The following is a 22,914-nucleotide window of genomic DNA, read 5'->3' as shown; positions in this document are numbered from 1 at the left end:
AGTCACTCCCAGAGTCACCTGGGTGAATGGCCCCAGAGCGTGCACCTGCTGATCCTCCTCTGTATGGGTGCCTGAGGGCACCTGGTTGACTCCATGAGCGGAAGGTGTAGCTGGAGTGAGATCGAGCTGCCCAGCTCCCCTCTTGTGTACACACTGTTGGAGGTCAACTATGGCATCAGTGATGGAGTTAAGCCCACGCAGCAGTACAGGAGTGACGTCCTGGACCAAGGTCTCCATGGCAGCCGCCATCCTGCCAGTGTTAACCTCAGTGCATTGCAATGCCGGCGCTATCATCTCAGTCTGAAGACGGATGGATTTTTCCATTGTGCCTTGCAATCTGAGGAGTGCAGCGGACATCCTTTCCTGTTGCTCCCTAGCTTGCCTTTGCAGATCCAGCAACTGTGACATGATCAAGTCCAGGGGCTCGTCATCTGATTTGGACTCAGCAACGTTCTGGCCTCCAGCAGTCCTCCGAGTGCCGGGGATCTGGTAAGTCCCTGCCTCCGCCTGCTATGGATCAGAAAGTGTGATGTGCTCACCAGATTGTGATCCCAAGGCTCCTCTGAAGCTAGGTCCCACCGAGATGTGTGTCTCTGCGCTGGTGGACTGCATGAGTGAGTGCTGTGACGGGACTTCAGGGAGGGTGCCTTCAGATTCTTCTTAAGAAGTTTCTTCGGGGATTGCTTGGAGGCCCTGGGTCATGGACTCTGTCGTCTGTTTGGCAGATGTGCCTGTAAAAGCAAGGGGAGATAATTAGTGCAGGGCAGTGGCCTGTGAAACAGGACACATCACTCGCCCCATGTCTGATGGATGTTGCACTGCTGGATCCTCACTTGGTAGAGCAGCACTGACCTCACCGTCAGCACAGGACCGGTCCCGATCATCGCCAGCCAGCTGAATAGGGGTGTTTTCGAATTCTGTCAGAACTTTGATCTCTGGCATCCCTCTACCTGTCTGCAACCCTTCCTTCCTGTTGTGAGCCAGTTTGTCTTGCATGGTTAGAGATGAGGAGAGTGTATCAGGACGCCTGCCAGGTAAGTATGCCTGGCCTGTGTGGGTGGTGAGTGGTTCCATGGATGGGATGAGGACAATGAAGCTGTGTGTGAAAGAGTGAATGGTGATGTCCTTTGCACTGGCAGTGAGTGAGGGCTCTGTGGATGTGTGATGGGTTTGTGAGTGTGTGAGTTGGGAGGGATGAAAAGAATGACTTACCCTGGTGGAACGAAGGAGATCATTCATCCTTTTGCAGCACTGGGTGGCTGTCCCCCTCTGCAGGGCGTTTGCACTGACCACCGCCTCCCAAGCCAGGTTGGTGACTTTGTTGCCCATCCTGCGGCCCGAGCGGGGGTAGAGCACATCCCGGTGGACCTCCACGGCATCCAGCGGTCGCTCAAGGGACCCATTGATGAAGCTGGGGGGGGTGCTGCAGTCGTTTTGCCTTTGATGACCTGTGTGTCTCCCGGGCAGCGGTGGTGAGTTGGTAGCGATGAGCACTTTGCTGGCGGCTGCCTTTTAAAGATGGTGGCCGGCGAATTGCAATAGTGGGGTGATGGCGGGCGGGTGAATGAAAGCCCGCTCGCCATGGAAACTGCATGTTTCCTAGGAATGAATAAATAATGAGGCAGGCTCAGGATGACATGGCGAGAAAACCTGCCATTTTTGTTGGCGGGCAGGACTCCATTTTACCGACTCACTTAGTGCAATTCTGGGAAAATTCCACCCTAGGAATCCATTGACTGTATGCATTGGAGTAAGCTTCAAATAAAGGCAGGTGTGACTTCCACAAAGGACCGCTGTTTAGGCATATTCATTCAAGGAGGAGACACCCACCCAATATGATTCAACTTGGAACTTTCTGGAAGCTTGACAGTCTGGGTTGAAGTTGCCCAATGGTCACCTGACCCCCTTGGCAGCCATCTTAACAGTTCATCCATGTCCATTTTTAAATAAATAAAGTTCTAGAGGCTTCCATACAAGCACAGTCCATGTTTAAATTTATGAATACAACATTCCTTTATAGGGCATGACACAAACTTGAAACTCAATTGTTAAGTTTCAGGATTGATACACTCGAGGGCCGGCATGCAAAAGAATCTATTATGGGAGCATGGTCAGTTGATTTTTTTTTAGCTAAAAGGATATGGAGCCAAGGCCAGAGGATGGGGTTAAGTTATAGATCAGCCATGATCTCATTCAATGGTGACACAGGTTCAAGGAGTTAAGTGGTCTATTCCTGTTCCCATGATACTCTGGACCTGTCTAGACCACGTTCCGTATGGTTCCTTATGGTGGCATTATTCTTCTTATATTTTCTTTCTACTGAAGTTCTTAGATTTACTGCTAGTGTAATCAACCACAGCTTACCTAATGCCCAAGATCCAACTACTTAGGACAGAACGCCTTGAAATAATGACGTCACTGTTGACAGGTGTCGAATAAATGCATTGTGGCACTATTCAAGAGCCTTGTAAGCTCATGCAAAAATATTTCTGATGGTCAAATACAATCCAGACTTTGATGGAAAGGAAGCTTTCCCATTCATAAAAGCCATAGAATTGATGAAAAGAGCTATGTGGTCACATGGCTTCCATCAGTTAGCTTCTTGGACAGGCAGTCATTTTGAAAATAAGTGAAAAGCTCTCTTTTGTTCCTGGTTTTTGTCCTTAAGAGAATGATGGACAAAAGTTTTTTGCCCTGACAGACATTGCATTGATAATCTGATATATGCATTGGTGCACAACATGCCATCTGATCTCTGAAAAATGAGGCAGTTTGAAAAGGAGCCAGAGGCATGTGCATTCAAGTCAGTATTGACTTTCTGTATTACAAGCAGAGCTGTCCCAACTGTTACAGATTTGGAGGCCTGATTGTAAAAGCTGCCAAGTTCCAAACATGTATTCTTGGTGAAGTGCAGGCAGCAAAGATGAATCTTTTTAGCATGCCCAATTAACAGTTATGTTGCATCTAAGCCTGCCTCACTGGATAGGAATGAGTTTTCTGAGCCCACTTCAAATGCAAACCTCTAACTGTAGATCAGTTCCTAAATTTCTAGCTCCCTGGGGGCACACAAAATTGCCATGGAAACACTGTTGCAATCCCCATGAGGAAGACATAAACCAAAATAACTAAAATCACCAAACGACCCACAAATGAATAAATTACTAACTTATTGTAACTTTTACCTTAAGACAAATCAGAATCAATGCAAATTACACATAAATTAACAAGCAAATTATACTTCAAATAAAAGAAAAATTTCACTTTGGACAGATGAAGCAACAAAGATAGTCTCATGCAACCACAAGCATTCGCATCATTTCCCACACAAGTGTGGCAGCACATAGCTGCACAGTTCCACAAATGTGTTTCTTTATTCAAACAGGGTAGGTTAGGAGTCCTATCCGATACCTTCAAGTGTCATAGATATGATTATCATCAACAAGGCACACGTCTATGAATGCTCTCTCCCTTTCTGTGATAGTCCTGATGATGTAGCTTTCCAAAGTTCCTTTTCAACCAACAAACCAATAACATCCTAGTTCATGGTTTGGCCACTTCTGGGAAAACACCCTCCTCTTTAGCATCTTTGATACATTTTATGCAACCACAAGTATTAGCATCACTCCCTGTGCAAATATAGCACCAGCTTCACAGTTTCACAATATGCTGTTTTTTATTCATGCAGGTCAAGCCAAGTCAAGAGTCCTGTCCGAGAACAGCACACTTCTACAAAACCTCTTTCCCTCAGGTCACAACATTGCTGATGATGTAGATTTCCAGAGTTCCTATTCAACCAGCCAACCAATAACACTCTGGTTCACATTTTGGCCACTTCTGGGAAAACACTCAGCTCTTTAGTGTCTCTGAGCTATTCAGACAGTTTTCCATATTTTACACCTTTCAGCCAGCTTGCACAATGCCTCAGAGAGCTCCTTTCTCCTTTTTTGACAAACAGAAAAAACTGACCTTCCTGAGAGTGATTTTCTTCTTCTCTCCACGAGAATTATGTGTGTGCCTCTTTGTGTCTCTGTCTGCTTTTTCTTTGTGTCTGCACCTGTGCCTTCATGCTCCAGTTCCTCTGTTTGTAGCTCTCCTTTTGTCTGCAGCACTCTTTTGTGTCTCCCTGCCACGCAGCTTCTTAACTTCCTTCCTGTCGGTACTGCTGCGAGGTCAAGCATTGCCACATAACATGGAGCAGTATTTATTATCCACAAAAATTAAAATTAATCCCTTTACAATCAATGTAGACTCCTAAAAGTCCTTTTCAAACATCCCTTTACAATTTAGGATCATTTTTAATTTTGCGTTCTTCTCCATGACTTAAACATTTGGTTTTCTTTTTCAGGAGACCTGAGTTTAACACTGCCTCCTTTTGTGCAGGCAGTTCATTCCCCTGTTGAGTAAAATCTTCTTTAACTGCATTAAGAACTTTGTTCAGGCTATGTCGACGTTCAGCTAGGAAAGCTTGACATTTTTTTTAAATTTAATTCCCAAATTTCCTTAATTTCTTTTTTGTTTTTTATGCCCTTATTGCTTTTGACTTTGTCTAATCCCTCTATAGCAAGAGCAATTGCCTCTTCATTTTGAAGTTTGAATTTACACTCCAGAACACATATCCTTCCTTGCAACTCTATAATGTTAGCACATTTTCCCTCTTTTTCATCGTTAACTTTGAGTACAGTTGCTAGCTGCTTTGCCTCATCTTATTCATACTTTTTCTGCATTTTTAATTTCGTTGGCTTTACATCATTTCCAACTGTCGTTAACTTTTCCTTTCCAGCCTGATGCTTCAATGTCATTTTTAAATTAACAAGCTCAGTTTCTGATCCTGTGGATACATCTTTAATTGAAACATTAATTTTCACAGCAGATTTACAGAAAGTCATAGATTCTTTTTAAGTCACTCAGCTTTTCCTGACAATTTCAGATTCAGCAACCTCAGTGACCTTTCCTGAAGCCACTGGAGATGACAGTACCATATCCCCAGCCAAGTAATTTCCTAATAAGAAATCTACACATGGTTAATAGGCAAATTAGGAACAACACCAACAGTTACAGGACCAGTAACTAAAGCACATTTCAAATTAACTCTATACAAAGCCATTGGTAAATAGCTTCCATTGATTTCCTGAACTAATACCTTGGCAATCATGTCATTGGCCAAATTCAGTAACTGTGTCACCCCTGTATCCTTAAGGGTAACAATGATGTGCCTGCCTCACTGGACAAAAGGGAGGACCCTTTACTCTCACTCCTATAATTTCCTTTCCCCTGATTCGTTCTATCTGTAAACATAGGAGAAACAACCTGCACGCCATAAGTTTTATCCGCTAGGATGGTGTTTTGTGGAGAGGCACTGTGCAACTCTATAAATGCTACAAGTTTGTTTTTCCACTTCCAACATTCATCCTTCACATGTCCTTTCTTGTGACAAAGTAGTTCCCTTGAACTAACCCTGTCCTCTGAAACTTCACTTCTACTAACCCGAGAAGGGTCTGGGTCTTTATCTTTTTCCCCTTTCTCAGCAGGGTCTGACCTCTGCTCATCAACAACCTTCCTCTCATTCCAGTTTCTCTTGAAGCTTCCAAAATAGGGACTGTCACTAATTATCTTATGAGCTAACACATAATCGTCCACTATTACTGAGGCTTCCATTATCTTCTGAACTTTATGGTCTTCCAGGTGAGGCTTTAACCCCAAAGGGACAATATTATTGAATTCCTTCACTTTTATCCATTTAAACCATTTCCTTTTCCCTGGCAAATTCTACATACGTCTGGCATTTTCACTTTCTCAAATTTCTAAATTTCTGCCTGTAAGCCTCTGGCACCAACTCATAAACATTAACTACAGCAGTCTATACATCCTTATAATCACATGAATGCTCTGAGGAAAGAGATGAGTGTACCTCCAATGCCTTCCCTACCAAAACACTTTGTAGGAGCATAGCCCAGTGTTGTTTTGGCTAATTCAGATTTGTGACAATTTCCTCAAATCTCCTCTACTCCCTCCCCACTACATTTAGGTACTGAGTGCAAATTCCTTGCCAAATCAAAATTAAGAGGAGTTCTCTCTAAGTCAGCCTCACTTCTTCTCAACAACTCAAATTCTTGTGATCTGAGTTTATATTCCATTTTGAGTTTTTTCATCTCTCTCCATCTCTTTCCCTATCTCCTTCCTCATTACTTTCCTCTCTTGCAAATTTCTAAGTCAATATTTCTTTGTCCTATTCCTTTTCTTTAAATTCTGATCAGTTATGCTCAATCACTAATGGAGCTGGTCCTTTCTGCCTTGAGAATGGGTCCCTGGCCAATTCTTCAAGGATCCCACCCCTTTGAGAGGACTAAATGGTGGGTGGATTGACAGAACCACATCACCACATTGTATGCATTGGATTCAGGGCCATAATAAGTAGCAGATGCTTTGGGGTGCTGAATACTATGTTGGATGGATAGAGGGCTGAGCAGATCTCAGGTTTTAGTGGCCTATAATGTAGAGAACTGGTGCGGAATGTGCAGAGTATCACACTAATATCCCTATAATGCATTGTTTCTTGCAGAAGAAAATATAAATCAAATAAATATAAAATGAAATGAAATAAATTATATGCTAATTTTAAAAATGTCACATTTATGTAACAAGGCCAGTGGGGAGGGGTGGTGCTTTCCTGAGGTTGAGGTTAGAGCGGGTTGTTAGGGCAGGTTATAAGGCGTACTACTCCACACTTGATTGTGTGATACATAGCCAGTTTGTGTTGACAACAGATGCCTTAAATAGGAAGAGCTCCATTCCGTGGCACTTACATCCCTCACCTTGATGAATGTAAACAGAAATGAGACATCCTGTCAACCCTTTTCATCTTGCACTCATCAGAACAGATTTTCAAAAATACCAGATCTCTTGTGAATCTGTCCTGATGAGTTCAAGATGAAAAGCTTCAGCAGCATGTCTCTCTTTTCAGCAATACTCAAGCTCTGTACTACCAAATGATTATTTAAAAATTAAACAGTTTTATGGTGTGATGGGGAAACAGAGACTCTTTTTGGATCAATGGGATCAGATGAACAAACTGGTTTTCCTATCTGTAACAATTCTGTAATTTCAGAAAGATACAAATGTTCCACTTCATCACCAGACAATAATGGCTTTCTACCTGAGCCTGACAACAGTGCAATATTGTGAATGTAAGGCAAGGGGGTAATATTTCTGCACATTTCTATATAAATGATGCTATTTCATAATAACAACAGTTTGGTAGTTTTGAAGATGCAGAGAGATTGACTTCATGAGCTTTGACGTAGTAAGGATATAACTTCCATTGACTATGTTTAGCTGAAGAATGTATTAAACGCATTGTTCCAAGTTTGTTGCGAGAACCCTGGCTGACACCGAAAATCAACAACACACATTCTCTCATAAAGTAGAAGCACTAATGAATTAGTCCTGTGGGATTTATTTCCACCTAAAACTTGGAAGGAACAGTGTGTCTGTCAGCCGACACTAGATGGCACACACTAAACAGCAACGAAATCGGATATCTAAAAGAAACTATGTAAAAATCGCCAGTAGTGACAAACGAGTCGAAACCAACACCCAAAGTTATTAAATGTTACTAGAACTTTTAAAAGCAAAAGGCAACAACGCTAGCTCTCAAATGGATGTATCTGCAGACAGATATAGTTGCAAATCACCCAACACTACGGATTTCCAAATGTTTCCGGAGTGTACAAATTCGAATGACTGCTGCGGATAATTTACTTGCCAAAAATGCCCCAATTCCTTTGGGAATTGTGCGCTGAATTACCAGAATAAAATCAGGAAAGAATAATCTCGCTTCATGTGTCTTCTTATACTTGTGTTTTTGCATTTACTGGAGAGTTACAAATAATAATGTCTTATTTTGAAAATGGATGTTTAATGAACACTGTCAGTTGTTATGGTGTGATAAACTTACGTTAGATTGCACAGCAGTAAATGAAGTGTTTGAAAGAAAACATATTTTGAGCTGTCTGATTAACATGTTGCAGAGCTGCAAAATGGAAACCCAACCAGGAAAGTAATACTGGAATTCGACACTGTGGGGCGCAAACATGGATAGCAACACACCAGTAAGAGTGAGGGAATGTAATGAAACCGTCAGCCAGTGAGGAAAGATACTGGTTGGAACTGGTTCAGATTTTCACTTCAAACTAGATAAAAAAAATAAAAACTATTTTGCTTCGTTCGGTCTACTATAAAATCAGCGCAGAGATACTGTATCCTCGTGATTATTGAGGTGGTTTTTGATGGATAGTGGCTCAAATTAAGGGGCTGAATACGTTAACTTAGAGGTGTGCGTGATCATGTTTGAACAGAGTTTATTTTGACACAAAGTTGAGGGATTCACGGTAAACAGTTAGCATATTTCAGTGAGAGGTCTCGAATTTCTTCTAACGAAGAAACGAAGACTTGTCCATCTAAATCCCTTTCTATAGCAGAGCACGTATCCCCGAGACTTTAACCGCTAAAATGCTGTTCGACAAGAGTTTCAGGGTCGTAGATGTATTTTCTGTTAAGATTGATCTTAACAGAATTATATTGAAAATAATTGATAAAATAACCAATGACCTTTTGGTTGTATTGAAGGAGTGTGGAAATATAGAATATTAAGTGTACTGTCTATTAGTGCTAATGTTATATTGAAATATAGTCTAGATAGATAATTTCTGAAAATACCGCTAGAAACTGTTTTAGTCATCTTTAATCAAACACATCTTCCGTCATTAATTTCCACACATGAGACCGCACTGGTTTCCTCAGCTTGGCTTTATGACTTTCATAAAGGTTATTTTGGCGGTTCTTTAAACTGAATTACAGTATTCAAATCAAAAGTGAAGACACAAATATTGACCCGTGTGGCATTTTCCAGATAGTTATTTGTCCTGTGCTATTTACAGTGTAGTTTCAGACATAAACAGTAACCAATTATATTCCACATTTTGTAACTGATCATTTTCTGTTCCTGTAGAACGCAGGCACTCCCTACAAAAACATGTAAATTCTAAAAATGGGGAACAACATTTAGATAATTTCGTCATAGGCGCCCATGTCTGAAAATGACAAATATCACCAAAAGGCAACAGATGTTTTCTTTCCAAACATAAGAATTTATAATCACACTTGACAGGCAAAACCTCTCTCCATCCAGAATCACAAATCACAGATTTATTTTCTTTCTCAAGTATAACTGCAAGTCGGCCAATTATTCCTTATCAAATTCCAGAGAAATTATTAATTATTAATTAAAAGTGAGGTGATCTAAAGTTTGCTTTGATGAGATCCGTAATGAATTCTCCATTTGAAAAACTAACATCCAGTCAATTTTAAGATACATGTTTTCGGATACATTCATAGGTATCAAAAATGTTTAATATACATTGAGATTTAGAATCGTTTTGTACATATCTATGTGTATATAATTCGCATTTACAGTAAAAAAAATAACAGAATAAGATTAACAGCTGACAAATTAAAGTGATGGAAAGCCCATTGGCATCGATGAGGAGCTAAATTCTTCAACGAGACTAAACTTCGGATTACAGAACACAACCCCGCCCCTTAAAATTGAGTAAAACGGGGTTTGCTTTAAAATTAAGGTACATAAACCACAAGACGGCCACATACTGTTTTCCGTCTCTAATTTTCTCTGGCTGGTATTCTACTTTCTGATGGCAAGACAACATAACATGGCACATGCAGCGATCAAACCTCAATCACAGCCGCCCTGAGGCACCCCTTTAACTCACTCAAACCTCCGCGCCATGTGTTATTAAGTTTTGCCTGGATCGGCATGCTGTTCCTCATGATGATCTAATTTTTTTTGTGTGTGTGTGTGCATACTTTGGCACAACCCACCGGTTAGTTGGCGAGCCGCAAAACGGATGGTTGTCTGGGGCCATGAAATTCCTTCGTGTCGGCTGGAGTGGAGGAAGGGAGCGGGGATGGAGAGGAACTGTCAAACTGCACGTTCCTAGGCATTACGTGAACAAATAGCGAGTAGCCTGGGAGCAGGTTGTGTAACTTTACTAATGTGCCACAACTTTAAAATCCCTTCCTCCTTCTCCACTCCAGACAGTACCAAGAAAATGTGAGGCACTCTATACAGCTGCAACTTTTGGCAAGCCGGCTTTTGATCCTCTTTGCTGCATTCTGCGTGTAAATATACATATATATATATAATGTTTTGAAGCATTACGCTGACTTTTACATTTAAAAGATATTGGATGGAAATATAGACTTTTTTGCAAAAAATATTTTCTGGGGAACTCGCTCGATTTTACAAGATGAATTATCAAACTTTAATGTACCTAGTCAAACTTTTTGGTCTTTACTTGACCTGCCTGGTTCGAGACGTCGATGGACAGCAGCAGCAGCAGCAGCAACAGCAGCAGCAGCAGCAAGAACAGGAGAGCTCGGCAGCGGCCCCTTGGCGCCAGCGAATTCAGTGGAGAAACAACGGTCGCGTTTACAGTTTGTTGAGCCTGGGTTCCGAGTATCAGCCGCCTCAGGGCTCAAGAGGCAGCAACAGCCTCTTCCTGCTGAGTGACAGTGACACCAACAGCACGGTGGGCAGCGGCAGCACCAGGGACACCTCAGCCACCACCTCCGGCGCCCGCTCGGGCCGGCTGCCGGGTGGCCCCTCTTCATCCACATCCCGGCAGCGCCCGTCCGGCGCCAGGCGGCCCGGTGCCGGTCAGCGGCGGCAGAGCACAGGCGGCGACAGCCCGAGATCTTCCGGAGCCCGGGGCAGGGAAGCCAGCGGGGTGCCGAGGCCAGAAGTTCGGGTGACTCCAGCCGCTTCCTCCGCCAACCGAGCTGTCAGGGAGCCCCCTGCAACTGGCCAGAACACGTCGAGCCAGGGTGGTCGCAGGGCTCCCGATGAGGATGTCATGGCTGGGGATGACCCTTACAACCCCTACAAGCAAACGGATGACAATCCTTACTACAATTACTACGATACATATGAGAGACCCAGGGCTCGGCCCCGCAGACCTGGGTACGGTACCAGGTACTTTCAGCATGGTAAGCCTGTTACTCAAAGCTAGAATTGAGGAAGCAAACCCTAGCTTTTTTTTTTGTTCCTGCAAATAGAAACAATTAATTGATTGAAAATACACCCTTAGAATCAGTGTTTGCTTTGACGCCGTACTGAATTAAACCCGTGCATATTTTTTTTTAAATCTGTAGGTTTACCAGATTTAGTCCCAGATCCGTACTATATTCAAGTCTCAACATACGTTCAGAAGATGCACATGTACAACCTTAGATGCGCTGCAGAGGAAAATTGCTTGGCAAGGTACAGTCTACATAATCAGAAACATGTGCCGCTCATTCTTGCATCACAATCGCATCGTTAACTCGTTTTCTTCCTTCGCGTTGTAACTGCAACTGCAGCTTCTCTCAACCCAAGAGGTTTAACCATTTAATTCCCTGTCCGTCCAGATTTCATGCACAAAGTCGAAGATTGCAGGCACCATATTATAATGGAAACGCTATGAAACAGTTGCAGAAAATGATTAAATAGCGGTTGCATTTGCGCATCAACTGTAGCGTGGGTGTGAAGTGGTTTAACTTGGTATAAACGTTAACCGTGTGCACTGTAAATTCAGATCAGGATCCGGCCTGAATCCAGAGCCAGAGAGCCTTGATGGAGTAAATTTAGGGAAAGGCGGCATTTGAGAAACCTCCGCGGTTGGGTTGGATTAGTTTGAGTAATACCGGCCCCATTTTGGGATGTGTTTTCTCTCTGTACGTGTGGGGCATTACATTTCTGGGCTTCTACATATTTTATGTTTGAAAGATTTGCATTTCTATCAGCTGGCTTTAACAGAATGCCTAATAACCGAATGCATTTAGATCATTGTTTCTAACTTAAGTGATAGAAATGAAGAATTGAAGATATGAAAGAATGAGGACTCGCTTGGTTTTTCCAGAACTTAGCTAATGTGAAAGTACAATTAAAATAGGGGGTTACAATTGTACCCATAGTAGCTTTTACGCATCCAAAGCTTTGATCTTCGCAACAGCTCTTGGTTTTCCGATTTGGCTTGTAGCAGGTGAAGAGTGACAGCCTGAAAATGTCACTGTTCATCTGTTGAAGTATAATAAGAGGGGTTTGTTTTGGATAAACATGAAGTTTACACTTCAGTGATGATGGCTCTTTCTCTCTCTCTCTCTCTCCAACGTTTCCTTGTAGTTCAGCCTATTCTGCGGACGTCAGGGACTATGATATGCGAGTGCTGCTAAGATTCCCACAGAGAGTGAAAAACCAAGGCACAGCAGACTTCTTACCAAGCCGGCCTCGTTATTCATGGGAATGGCACAGTTGTCATCGGTAAGTGAGAGCTGCCGGATAACCTGCGCTTGGTCCCATTATGAAGTTTCAAACAGGGGTGTAGATTTCGTTGCAGCCTATTAATGGCATTTGATTACTTTGTTTTCTTAAGGCCAACCTCATATTTGCAGCCAATTTCCCCCCTTTTGTTTTCCTTTTTGTTCTCCCCTCATTTGCTCTTACCCACTCTTCCTATCCACCTGGAGGCACATTGGGACTGACGGACCTCACTGGCATGGCGTGCTTAACGTGATTTGAGCCCGTAATCCAGGTTGAGATTCCGGTGCAGTACTGAATGAGACTTTATGCTGAGGTGGACTCAAAAGATCCCATAACACTATTTCCAACAAGAGCAGGAAGATTATGTCAGGTGACCTGGTCACTATTTATGGCTCAACCAACGTTACTAAAACAGATGATCTGGCCAATATCATGTTGTTTCTGGGAGCTTGCTGTGTGCAAATTGACTGCCACGTTTCCTACATTATGAACAGTGACTACTCTTCAATAAAGCCATGCATTGGCTGAAAAGCGTATTTGGGATATCATGTGGTCATGAAAAGTGCTGTATAAATGCAAGTCTTTTTTTCCATTTAAGACAGCTACACTAAGTCAATCTGCTCCAGATTACAACAGTGTAGAACTTCTCTGAGTGTCCAACATGATCATTAAGCTATTAATGTCATTGTCAGGACACAGGACTATAACATACAAATTCAACAGGGCTTGGATAATATGGACATAAAAAACACAAAAGATCAGGGCACTAAAAAGAGGCCAATAAAGTGACGGTTCATCTAACTGCAGCTCATGTTATTGTTTGAGCAATACGGCATCACACTATGTATAATGAGGTCAGATACTATCAACCTAATGATGTGTGTAGAATGATATCAGTGTTAGAAGTGAGTCGTTTCCACCTAAGTGAGTATACACAAAAACACTTATTGGAAATGATGTATTTGTTTCCTTATTCCCAAACAAAGACTCAACTTACCCTACAATAACCCGCAGTGGTTTCAGAAACCTTTTCAGCATCTGTCTTTATCACTGAAAACAACATCTGCTTCTTCTGAGTCTTATTTGTTCACTTTTTCTTCAGTCCAGTCAGTGGTAGTGAAAACATGCATCCTTGTGTTAGGGGGTGAGTTTATTACCACTTATTGTTTCAAAATAAATTATACCTTTCTTTATTATTCTTGCTCACACTGCTAACGTGAGTGCTGACATTTATTAGCATTTTCATAACATAAATGTTACCTACTTACCACCTGATTGCTCCACAATCAGTCATCTAAAATAAGAAAAAAGACAGAGGGCTAAAGATACATAAAAAAATGAACATAAAGATTCAATGATGCCAGGAGAATAAATTAAGAACCACAGTGACAGAAAGTACAAGACTTATCAAAATGTATATAAAGAACTAGGTTCACACTCTCCTCGAACAATTTTAGAAAAAAAGTCAACGTTCCAACACAATAAGATAGAAGAAAATGCTAACGGACTATTTGACCAGGTTTAGCCTTCTGGAAATTGCTCATGTACTAAAAGGGGCTTAAGAAAGTTAATGGAACGTAGGATTAATTATGAAAAAACAACTTGTGCATTGTTTAAGAGTGGAATTAAATCAAAAAGTAAATATTTAAGTTCAGACCCAGAGTTAGACATTTTAAGGCCTTTCACAGCTGTGTCGGCTGCACACCCACCAAACTGAAAATCTAAATGACGCACGGTGACATCGGGATGCACGTCCAACGTCACCCCGTGCCAATTTACACCTCGGCAAGCGGGCCCCGCCCCCGCTCGCTGAGCCAAAGATTCAGCCCCATGTTCCAGACTCCCCAACCAAGAAAAACGTTATCTCAGCATCTACCCTGTCAAACCCTTGAAAAATTTGATATGTTTCCATTAGGTCACCTCTCTTTCTTCTATATTCTGGGAAATAGAGGCCTATTCTACTCAATTTCTCCTCACAGGACAATCCCCTTATGCCAGGAATCAGTCTAGTGAACCTTTGTTGCACTCCCTCTAGGGCAAGTATGTCCTTCCTTAGATAAAGTGGCCAAAACTGCACACAGTACTCCAGGTGTGGTGTCACCAATGCTCTGAATAATTGTAATAAGACTTCTTTACTCTTATACTCTACTGCCTTTATGACAAAAGCTACCATATCAGTTCCCTTCCTAAATGCTTGCTGTACCTGCATATTAACTTTCTGTGATTCATGTACAAGGACACCCAGGTCCTCTTGAATGCAAACATTTCCATCACTCACCATTCAAAAATATTATGCTTTTCTCATAGTGAAGTGGATAACATTGCACTTCACCGCATTGCATTCTGTCTCCAATGTTGTTACCTACTCACTCAAAGGGCTGGATTCTATGGTGTGCCCCCCCCCCCTCCCCCCACCTCTCTCCCCCACCCCCAACAAACACAGGTGTGTTTTCAGCAGGGTGGACACACAAAATATGATGGGTGGGCAACCCCACACCTTTCTGCCTACCCCTGACCCATAATATGGTGGGGGGGAGGGAGGGGGGGTGGTTGTTGGTGGGGGTATGGGTAAGGCCAATTAATGGCTACTTAAGGACCTCAATCCACCTCAACTTCCATAATATGCTGGGTGGTGGAAGGTGGGTGGGAGTGGAAAGGCTGTTTTGTCACCAAAGTTGGTGAAAGGGTGGTAAGGAAAGGGCACACATACTTTGGCGGGATGCCTTGTGCGCATCAGAAGCATTCCCCCAAGATTGTACCCCCACTTTATGCCTCCCCATCTGGCCTCCGAAACTCATTCTGCACCACCCTTGTTCTCCTCCCTTAGGTGCCCAATGACGCCCTGCCCATAAAAGCCTGGACTTACCTGTCTCCAAGATCCATCCTGTCATCTTTGTGGGACTGTTTGCAGTCCCTGCAGCACCTATATCTGAGCTGGGACTGCAAGAGCTACTAACCAATCAGATTGGCCAGCAGCTGTTAAGGGTGGGACTTCCTTCCACTGAGGGGCAGAAGTCCTAACTCTCTGCTTGTTAAGGCCACTCGTAATATAATATCACTGCAGGGCAGCCTTGCTTTACGACCAACTGTTCTACCATGGTGGTGGTGGGGCAAGCAATATGCTCCACCCCCACCATAACATTCAGCCCAATCTGTCTGTCCAGCTTCATTGCATCCTCGTCGCTGCTTACTTTCCCACCTAACTTTGTATCATGAGAAAACTTGGATATACCACTCCCAGTCCCCTCATTCAAGTCATTAATATAGAGGCTCAGCAAGCAGCTGAGGCTCGAGTGCTGATCCTTGCAGTACGTTTCAGGTTAGAACCTACCAATGCGAAAATGTCCTGTTTATTTCTACTCTCTGCTTTTTGTCCATTAGATAATCCACAATCCATCCTAATATATTGCCCCAATCCCATGTATCCTAATTTTGTATTAAACTTCTTGTTTGTCACCTTACTGAATTAATTTACATCCACTGGTTTCTCCTTATCCATCTTAATGGTTACATCCTCAAAAAACAGCAGATTTGTCAAACATGATTTCCCTTTCACATATCTAAATTTATACAGCTTATTCATATTATTTTATAACTGCCCCATTATCACATCCCTAATAATAAATTCCAGCATTTTGCTTCCTACTGATGTTAGGCTAAATGGTCTGTAGTACCTAGTTTTCTCTCTTCCCTATTTCTTAAATAATGGGATTATATTTGCTACCTTATAATCATTGGAAACTGTTCTAGAATCTAAGGAATTCTGGAGGAACAAAACTAATGCATTCACTATCTCTGCAGTATCTCTTTTAAAACCCTGGGATGCAGGTTGTCATGTCCAGAGGATTTGTTGCTATTTAGTCCCATTAATTTCTCCTGTACTATTTCTTAATTTATAGCGACTTCTTCTTGAAGTACCTCATGCTCCGAGCACCTTTGGTTCCCCATTGTATTCATAAAATTATTATTAAATAAATTAAAAATTATATTTTACCTTTAAATGCTAGATATTGTTTGCTTACCATCATATCTTTTAACGTAGTTTCAGAATCTTCCTTAGGTAACTGGTCCCTCATACCTATGTAGTTTACTTAGATTTAAGACCATAGTTTCAGACTTAACTAATCAATTTTCAAACTCGATATAAAATTCTATAATATTATGGTCACTCTTCCCTAAAGGCCCCTTTCTACAAGGTTATTAATTACTCCTTTCTCATTACACAATACTAGATCAAAAATCACCCACTCCTTATTTGGTTTCTCAACATTCTGTTCTAGAACACCATCTTGCATGTATTTTCATAAAGGTGGTGATTTCCTGTCCTTCATGCTATGGTATTCAGTGGCTGCTTATGAGGCAGATTATGTCATCACACAGGTTATCTTTCATTTTGTTTATTGTCTTGAAATGATACGGCAAAGTAAGGATGGACTGACCTCAAATGCATAGGGTTGTGACCTAAGTACTGAGACGAGGAAGGGGAAATTTCTCCCAGCAATATAAAGTTATTTAATTAATAAGACTGTTTAACATCGTGAAGGTAATTTACCCAGATTTTCTTCTAGGGTTGCATTGGGGTTACAGGTAGAACTAGATATGAAAAGTTTACATTATACTTAAATGCAACTCTGCTTTTTGAGGTAGAGTTCACAATATTTCCAGTGTATAATGGATTGTATTGAGCACTGTATGGAACAGAGTGGAAAGGAACTAATGCTTTTATCATTTATTTCAGTAGTGATGTTTTTAAGAACTTTCATAATATAATTTCATGTATTGGCGTTGGCATTTCCAGGTTCTCAAACATCTGTTTCTTGCCCTTCCTCTCATTTTTCCTTCATGTATGCCTTTGTCAGTTACATGGTCTTTTTAACTGCAGGTGACTGCCTCTTCCTATCAAATCTCTTTATTCTCCCCATGTCTTTGTCAGACACTATGGCCTGAATTTTGTGCTCACAACTCAGGGGCGAGAGCTGGGACATGTCCCAGCTCCGCAAACCTGACCTGAAAGAAAGTGCCCTGGAAGTTGGGATTTTTGTTTTGGGATTGTGGGTTTCTCTGGGAGTCAGGCCATGCGACCTGGGTGTGGAGGGAGGCTGGGCTGTCTTGGTACACCGGCACTTTGTCAAAGATTTTTAAAAAGGCATGAAAACAAAAAACAGCCCTCCAACCCTCAGTGCCCCACACACTCCCCATGCCCCATCCATGCCAACCTGTGCCATGAACCCATGGGCCCCTCTTAACCTCCAAGCCAACCTATGCCCCTCTATGGTCCCACCATGGCCCTTCATACCCTCTATGGCAACATATACCCTTCTACCCACCCCTAAGGCTCCTCATGCCCTCCATGCCACCTCATGTCCTCTACCCACACTCATAACCTTTCATACTCTCCAAACCAACCTGTGCCCCTCCATCCACCTCATAGCCCCTCACCCCATCCATGCCAAGTTATGCTCTCCACTCACCCTCATGGTCCTTTATAAGCCCTATGCCAACCTATGACCCTCCCCACCCAAAGCCCTATATAGCCCCTATGTTGACTTAGTGTCAACTCATGCTAACCCATCCACCACCCTTTACCTTACACCTGCCAACTCACCCAGTATCCACCATGGGCAGACCTCAGGATCCATGCTGAGATCAAATAAAATAAAATTTGAAGCATTCATTGCTTTATTTAAACAAAAGCATATTCATTAAAAACAATTACATTTGCATTTCTTCAACTATATCTTTATAAAAACAAACATTTCATTCAAGTGCCTGACCCCTTATAAAAACAAACATTGGAATTCATATTCTCACTTCAAAGAGTCTATAATCGCTTGGAGCTGTCAATCACAGTGAAATAGAAGGCACTGCACTAGAATAATGGAAGGCTGTTGAATCAGTCGTGCAGCACAAATCCAGTAATGATTGCCCTTAGGCTTATGTCAACAGAGTGAAATAGCAAGCAGTATTTTTTATACACTCCACAGTTTTTTCAAAGATTTAAAAGGAGGAATTTTAACTAACTTGAAAATTTTGACAGTTCTGATGGCATAAGGGGAGGAAATGACATAGTGGTATTGTCACTGGACTAGTAATCCAGAGACCCAGGGTAATGCTCTGGGGACCTGGGTTTGAATCCCACCATGGCAGATGGTGGAATTTACATTCAATAAATATCTGGAATTAAAAGTCTAATGATGACCATGAAACAATTGTTGATTGTTTTAAAAAAAACTCATCTGGTTCACTAATGCCCTTTAGAGAAGGAAATCTGCCATCCTTACCTGTTCTGACTCCAGACCCACAGAAATGTGGTTTACACTGAAGTGGCCTAGCAAGTGACTCAGTTATATCAAACTGCTACAAAGCCTCAAAAAAGGAATGAAACCGGACAGACCACCCGGTTTTGACCTAGGCACCAGAAACAACAATGGCAAACTCAGCCCTGTCGACCCTGCAAAGCCCTCCTTACTAACATCCGGGGGCTAGTGACATAATTGAGAGAGCTATCTCACAGAGTAGTCAAGCAGCAGCCTGACATAGTCATCCTCACTGAATCATATATTACAGATAATGTCCCAGACGCCACCATCACCATCCCTGGGTATCTTCTATCCCACCGGCAGGACAGACCCAGCAGGAGTGGTGGTGCAGTGGTATACAGGCAGGGTGGAGTTGCCCATCGAGTTCTCAGCATCGACTCCAGACCCCATGAAATCTCATGGCATCAGGTCAAACATGGGCAAGCAAACCTCCTTGATTACCATTTGATTACCATGTTTCGCCCTCGTGATTACCACGTACTGCCCTCTCTCAGATGATGAACTAGTTCTCCGCCATGTTGAACAACACTTGGAGGAAGCACTGAGGGTGGCAAGGGTGCAGAATGTACTCTGGCTGAGGGAGTTCAATGTCCATCACCAAGAGTGGCTCGGTAGCACCACTACTGTCCAAGCTGGTGGAGTCCTAAAGGACGTAGCTACTAGAGTGGGTCTACAGCAAGTGGTGAGGGAACCTACAAGAGGGAAAAACATACTTGACCTCATCCTCACAAACCTGCCTGCTGCAGATGCATCTGTCCATGATAGTGTCAGTAGGAGTGACCAGTGCATGGCCGTTGTGGAGACAAAACCCCACCTTCACATTGAGGATATCCTCCATTGTGTTGTGTGGCACTACCACCGTGCTAAGTGGGATAGATTTTGAACAGATCTAGCAACTCAAGCCTGGACACCCATGAGGTGCTGTGGGCCTTCAGCAGCAGCTGAATTGTACTGGAACACAATATGTAACTGCATGGCCTGGCATATCCCCCACTCTACCATTACCATCAAGCCTGGGGTTCAATCCTGGTTCAATGAAGAGTGCAGGAGGGCCTGACAGGAGCAGCACCAGGCATACCTAAATATGAGGTGTCAACTTGGTGAAGCTACAACACTGAACGACTTGCATGCCAAATAGCATAAGCAGCAAGTGATAGACAGAGCTAAGCAATCCCACAACCAACGGATCAGATCTAAATAAAAACAAAAAAACTGCGGATGCTGGAAATCCAAAACAAAAACAGAATTACCTGGAAAAACTCAGCAGGTCTGGCAACATCGGCGGAGAAGAAAAGAGTTGACGTTTCGAGTCCTCATGACCCTGTCGAAGGGTCATGAGGACTCGAAACGTCAACTCTTTTCTTCTCCGCCGATGCTGCCGGATCAGATCTAAACTCTGCAGTCCTGCCATATCCAGTCGTGAATAGTGGTGGACAACTAAACAACTCACTGGAGGAGGAGGCTCCATAAATATCCCCATCCTCAATGATGGGGGAGCCCAGCACATCAATGCAAAAGATAAGGCTGAAGCATTTGCTACAACCTTCAGCCAGAAGTGCTGAGTGGATTATCCATCTTGGCCTCCTCCGGAGGTCCCCAGCCTCACAGATGCCAATCTTCTGCCAATTCAATTCACTCCACGTGATAGCTGGAAACAGCCGAAGGTACTGGATAGTGCAAAGGCTATGGGCCCTGACAATATTCTGGCAATAGTACTGTGGACATGTGCTCCAGAACATGCCGCATCCCTATCCAAGCTGTCCCAGTACAGCTACAACACTAGCATCTACCCAACTATATGGAAAATTGCCCAGCTATGTCCTGTACACAAAAATCAGGACAAATTCAACTTGGCCAATTACTGCCCCATCAATCTACTCTTGATCATCAGTAACATAATGGAAGGTGTCATCAACAGTGCTATTAAGTGGCACTTGCTTAGCAATAACCTGCTCACTGATGCCCAGTTTGGGTTCCACCAGGGCCACTCAGCTCCTGACTTCATTACAGCCTTGGTTCAAACATGGACAAAAGAGCTGAATTCCGAGGTGAGGTGAGAGTGACTGCCTTTGACGTCAAGGCCGCATTTGACCGGGTGTGGCATCAAGGAACCCTAGCAAAACTGGAGTCAATGGGAATCAGGGGGAAAACTCTCCGCTGGTTGGAGTCCTAACGAGCACAACGGGACTTGGTTGTGGTTGTTTGAGATCAGTCATCACAGCTCCAGGACATGGGGGAGTTCCTGAGGGTAGTGTCCCTGGCCCAACCATTTTCAGCTGCTTCATCTCTGACCTTCCATCATAAGGTCAGAAGTGTGGATGTTCGCTGATGATTTCACAATGCTCAGCACCATTCGAAACTCCTCAATAACTGAAGCAGTTCATGTCAAAATGCAGCAAGACCTGGACAATATCCAGGCTTGGGCTGACAAGTGGCAAGTAACATTCGCTACACACAAGTGCCAGGTAATGACCAGCTCCAACAAGAGAGAATCTAACCATCAGCCCTTGACATTCAATGGCATTATCATCACTGAATCCTCCAGCATCAACATCCTGGGGTTTACCATTGACCAGTAACTGAACTGGACTAGTCATATAAATACTGTGGCTACAAAAGTAGGTCATAGGCTAGGAATCCTGCAATGAGTATTTCACTTCCTGAGTCCCCAAAGCCTGTCCACCATCCACAAGGCACAAGTCAGGAGTGTGATGGAATACTCCCCACTTGCCTGGATGAGTACAGGTCCCACAACACTCAAGAAGCTTGACACCATCCAGGACAAAGCAGCCTGCTTGATTGGCACCACACCACAAACATTCACTCCCTCCACCACTGATACACAGTAGCAGCAGTGTGTACCATCCACAAGATGCACTGTCAGAATTCACCATGGCTCCTTAGACAGCGCCTTCGAAACCCACAACCAGTACCATACAGCAGAACAAGGGCAGCAGACAGATGGGAACCAGCACCTGGAAGTTCCCCTCCAAGTCACCCACCATCCTGACTTGGAAATACATTGCCGTTCCTTCACTGTCGCTGGGTCAAAACCCTGGTACTCCCTTCGTAACAGCACTGTGAGCATACCTACACCACATGGACTGCAGCTGTTCAAAAAGCCAGCTCACTGCCACCATCTCAAAGGCAACTAGAGATGGGCAATTAATGCTGGCCCAGCCAGCGAAGTCCACATCCCGTGAATTATTAAAGAAAAAAAAAAGCTCTCTTGACAGTCCCGATAAGTTTATGCACATTCATGTCTAATTTTAACAATCCCGAAGGACTCCTTACCCCTCCCATTCCTACCACGTCTAATCTGCACATGTCATGTTTCCCATTCCTGGCTAATGAAAACCAGACAAGACTGGAGGCAGCTTCTGTTTTATAGGGGTAGCTTCCCTCACAAAATGCCCATGCGCAAATCCTGATCTGGCCCCATTCCTGCCCCCATGAAAGTGGTGGGTGCCTTGTTTAGGGGCAGGACTTCCAGACTTTGGCCTCTTCCACCACTTTCATAACATGGGAGAGATTCCCTGTCATTCAGGCCTATTTCTTGCACAAATACACAATGCATGCCTAGGTTCAAGTTTCTATTTCCCGAGGTCATTCAGCAGTGACAGTAGAGTCTCATGGGAAAAGTATTTTTCTTTGAAGTTATCACTCAGCCATTTCACACAAGGATGGTGTGATCGTCCTCACCTCACTGGATCTTGACACTGGAGCATTTGCTGCTTCAGAAGTGTTAACGGATCAATATTATCAATGTGCAATGATTGACTTTAGTTGTTCCTGCTATCATAAAAATTGCGTTCAACAGAAATGTACATTTCAAAAATACGCAGCCTTGAGATTAGTAGATTGACATTTTTTTTTAAATGGGCAATTAGCTCATTTTTGATGAGAAATAACATGGATAAAATCAGAATATTGGTTACCTGGATTGTAAATTGTTATCACTTTATTGGCTAGATGAATATCAAATTATGCAATGTGCGCTGAGCAGGCAGACATGCATCCCAATGTCATCGCGCGCTTGTGCGGAATTTCGATTGGTGAGCGAGCGCGGGAGTCGGCAGCTTGCCCGCCGACAATTAACAGGCCTATTAAGGCCATTAAAGTAATAATTAAATGAGATTTTTCACTGCCCATCCAACCTTACAGTTGGTGGGTGAGTCAAAAGGCTAAGCAGCCTTTGGATTTTTTAGGAACCTCATCCAC

The 22,914-nt window shown here is 43.1% G+C and overlaps 2 protein-coding genes across 2 annotated transcripts in view; one reads left to right on the top strand and one right to left on the bottom strand.

Annotated features, from left to right (window-relative positions):
• LOC121277065 (zinc finger protein 474-like) overlaps nt 1-15,276 on the bottom strand; it is a 71,131-nt gene extending 55,855 nt beyond the window's left edge. The window contains exons 1-2 of the mRNA XM_041185999.1: nt 15,240-15,276; nt 13,642-13,667 (exon numbers count right to left, since the gene is read on the bottom strand). The gene's annotated coding sequence lies outside the window, so the exon portion shown is untranslated. The remainder of the gene's footprint in view (nt 1-13,641; nt 13,668-15,239) is intronic.
• The window catches only part of LOC121277063 (protein-lysine 6-oxidase-like), a 36,573-nt gene continuing 23,526 nt past the window's right edge, over nt 9,868-22,914 (top strand). The window contains exons 1-3 of the mRNA XM_041185998.1: nt 9,868-11,061; nt 11,227-11,335; nt 12,236-12,373. Of these exons, the coding sequence (XP_041041932.1) occupies nt 10,323-11,061; nt 11,227-11,335; nt 12,236-12,373 (986 nt within the window). The 5' untranslated portion in view covers nt 9,868-10,322. The remainder of the gene's footprint in view (nt 11,062-11,226; nt 11,336-12,235; nt 12,374-22,914) is intronic.

The sequence above is a fragment of the Carcharodon carcharias genome, chromosome 4 (assembly GCF_017639515.1).
Source record: "Carcharodon carcharias isolate sCarCar2 chromosome 4, sCarCar2.pri, whole genome shotgun sequence".
NCBI classification, from domain to species: Eukaryota; Metazoa; Chordata; class Chondrichthyes; order Lamniformes; family Lamnidae; genus Carcharodon; species Carcharodon carcharias.
Note: the sequence above shows the minus strand (reverse complement) of the source record. Positions and strands in the feature narration are given on the sequence as shown.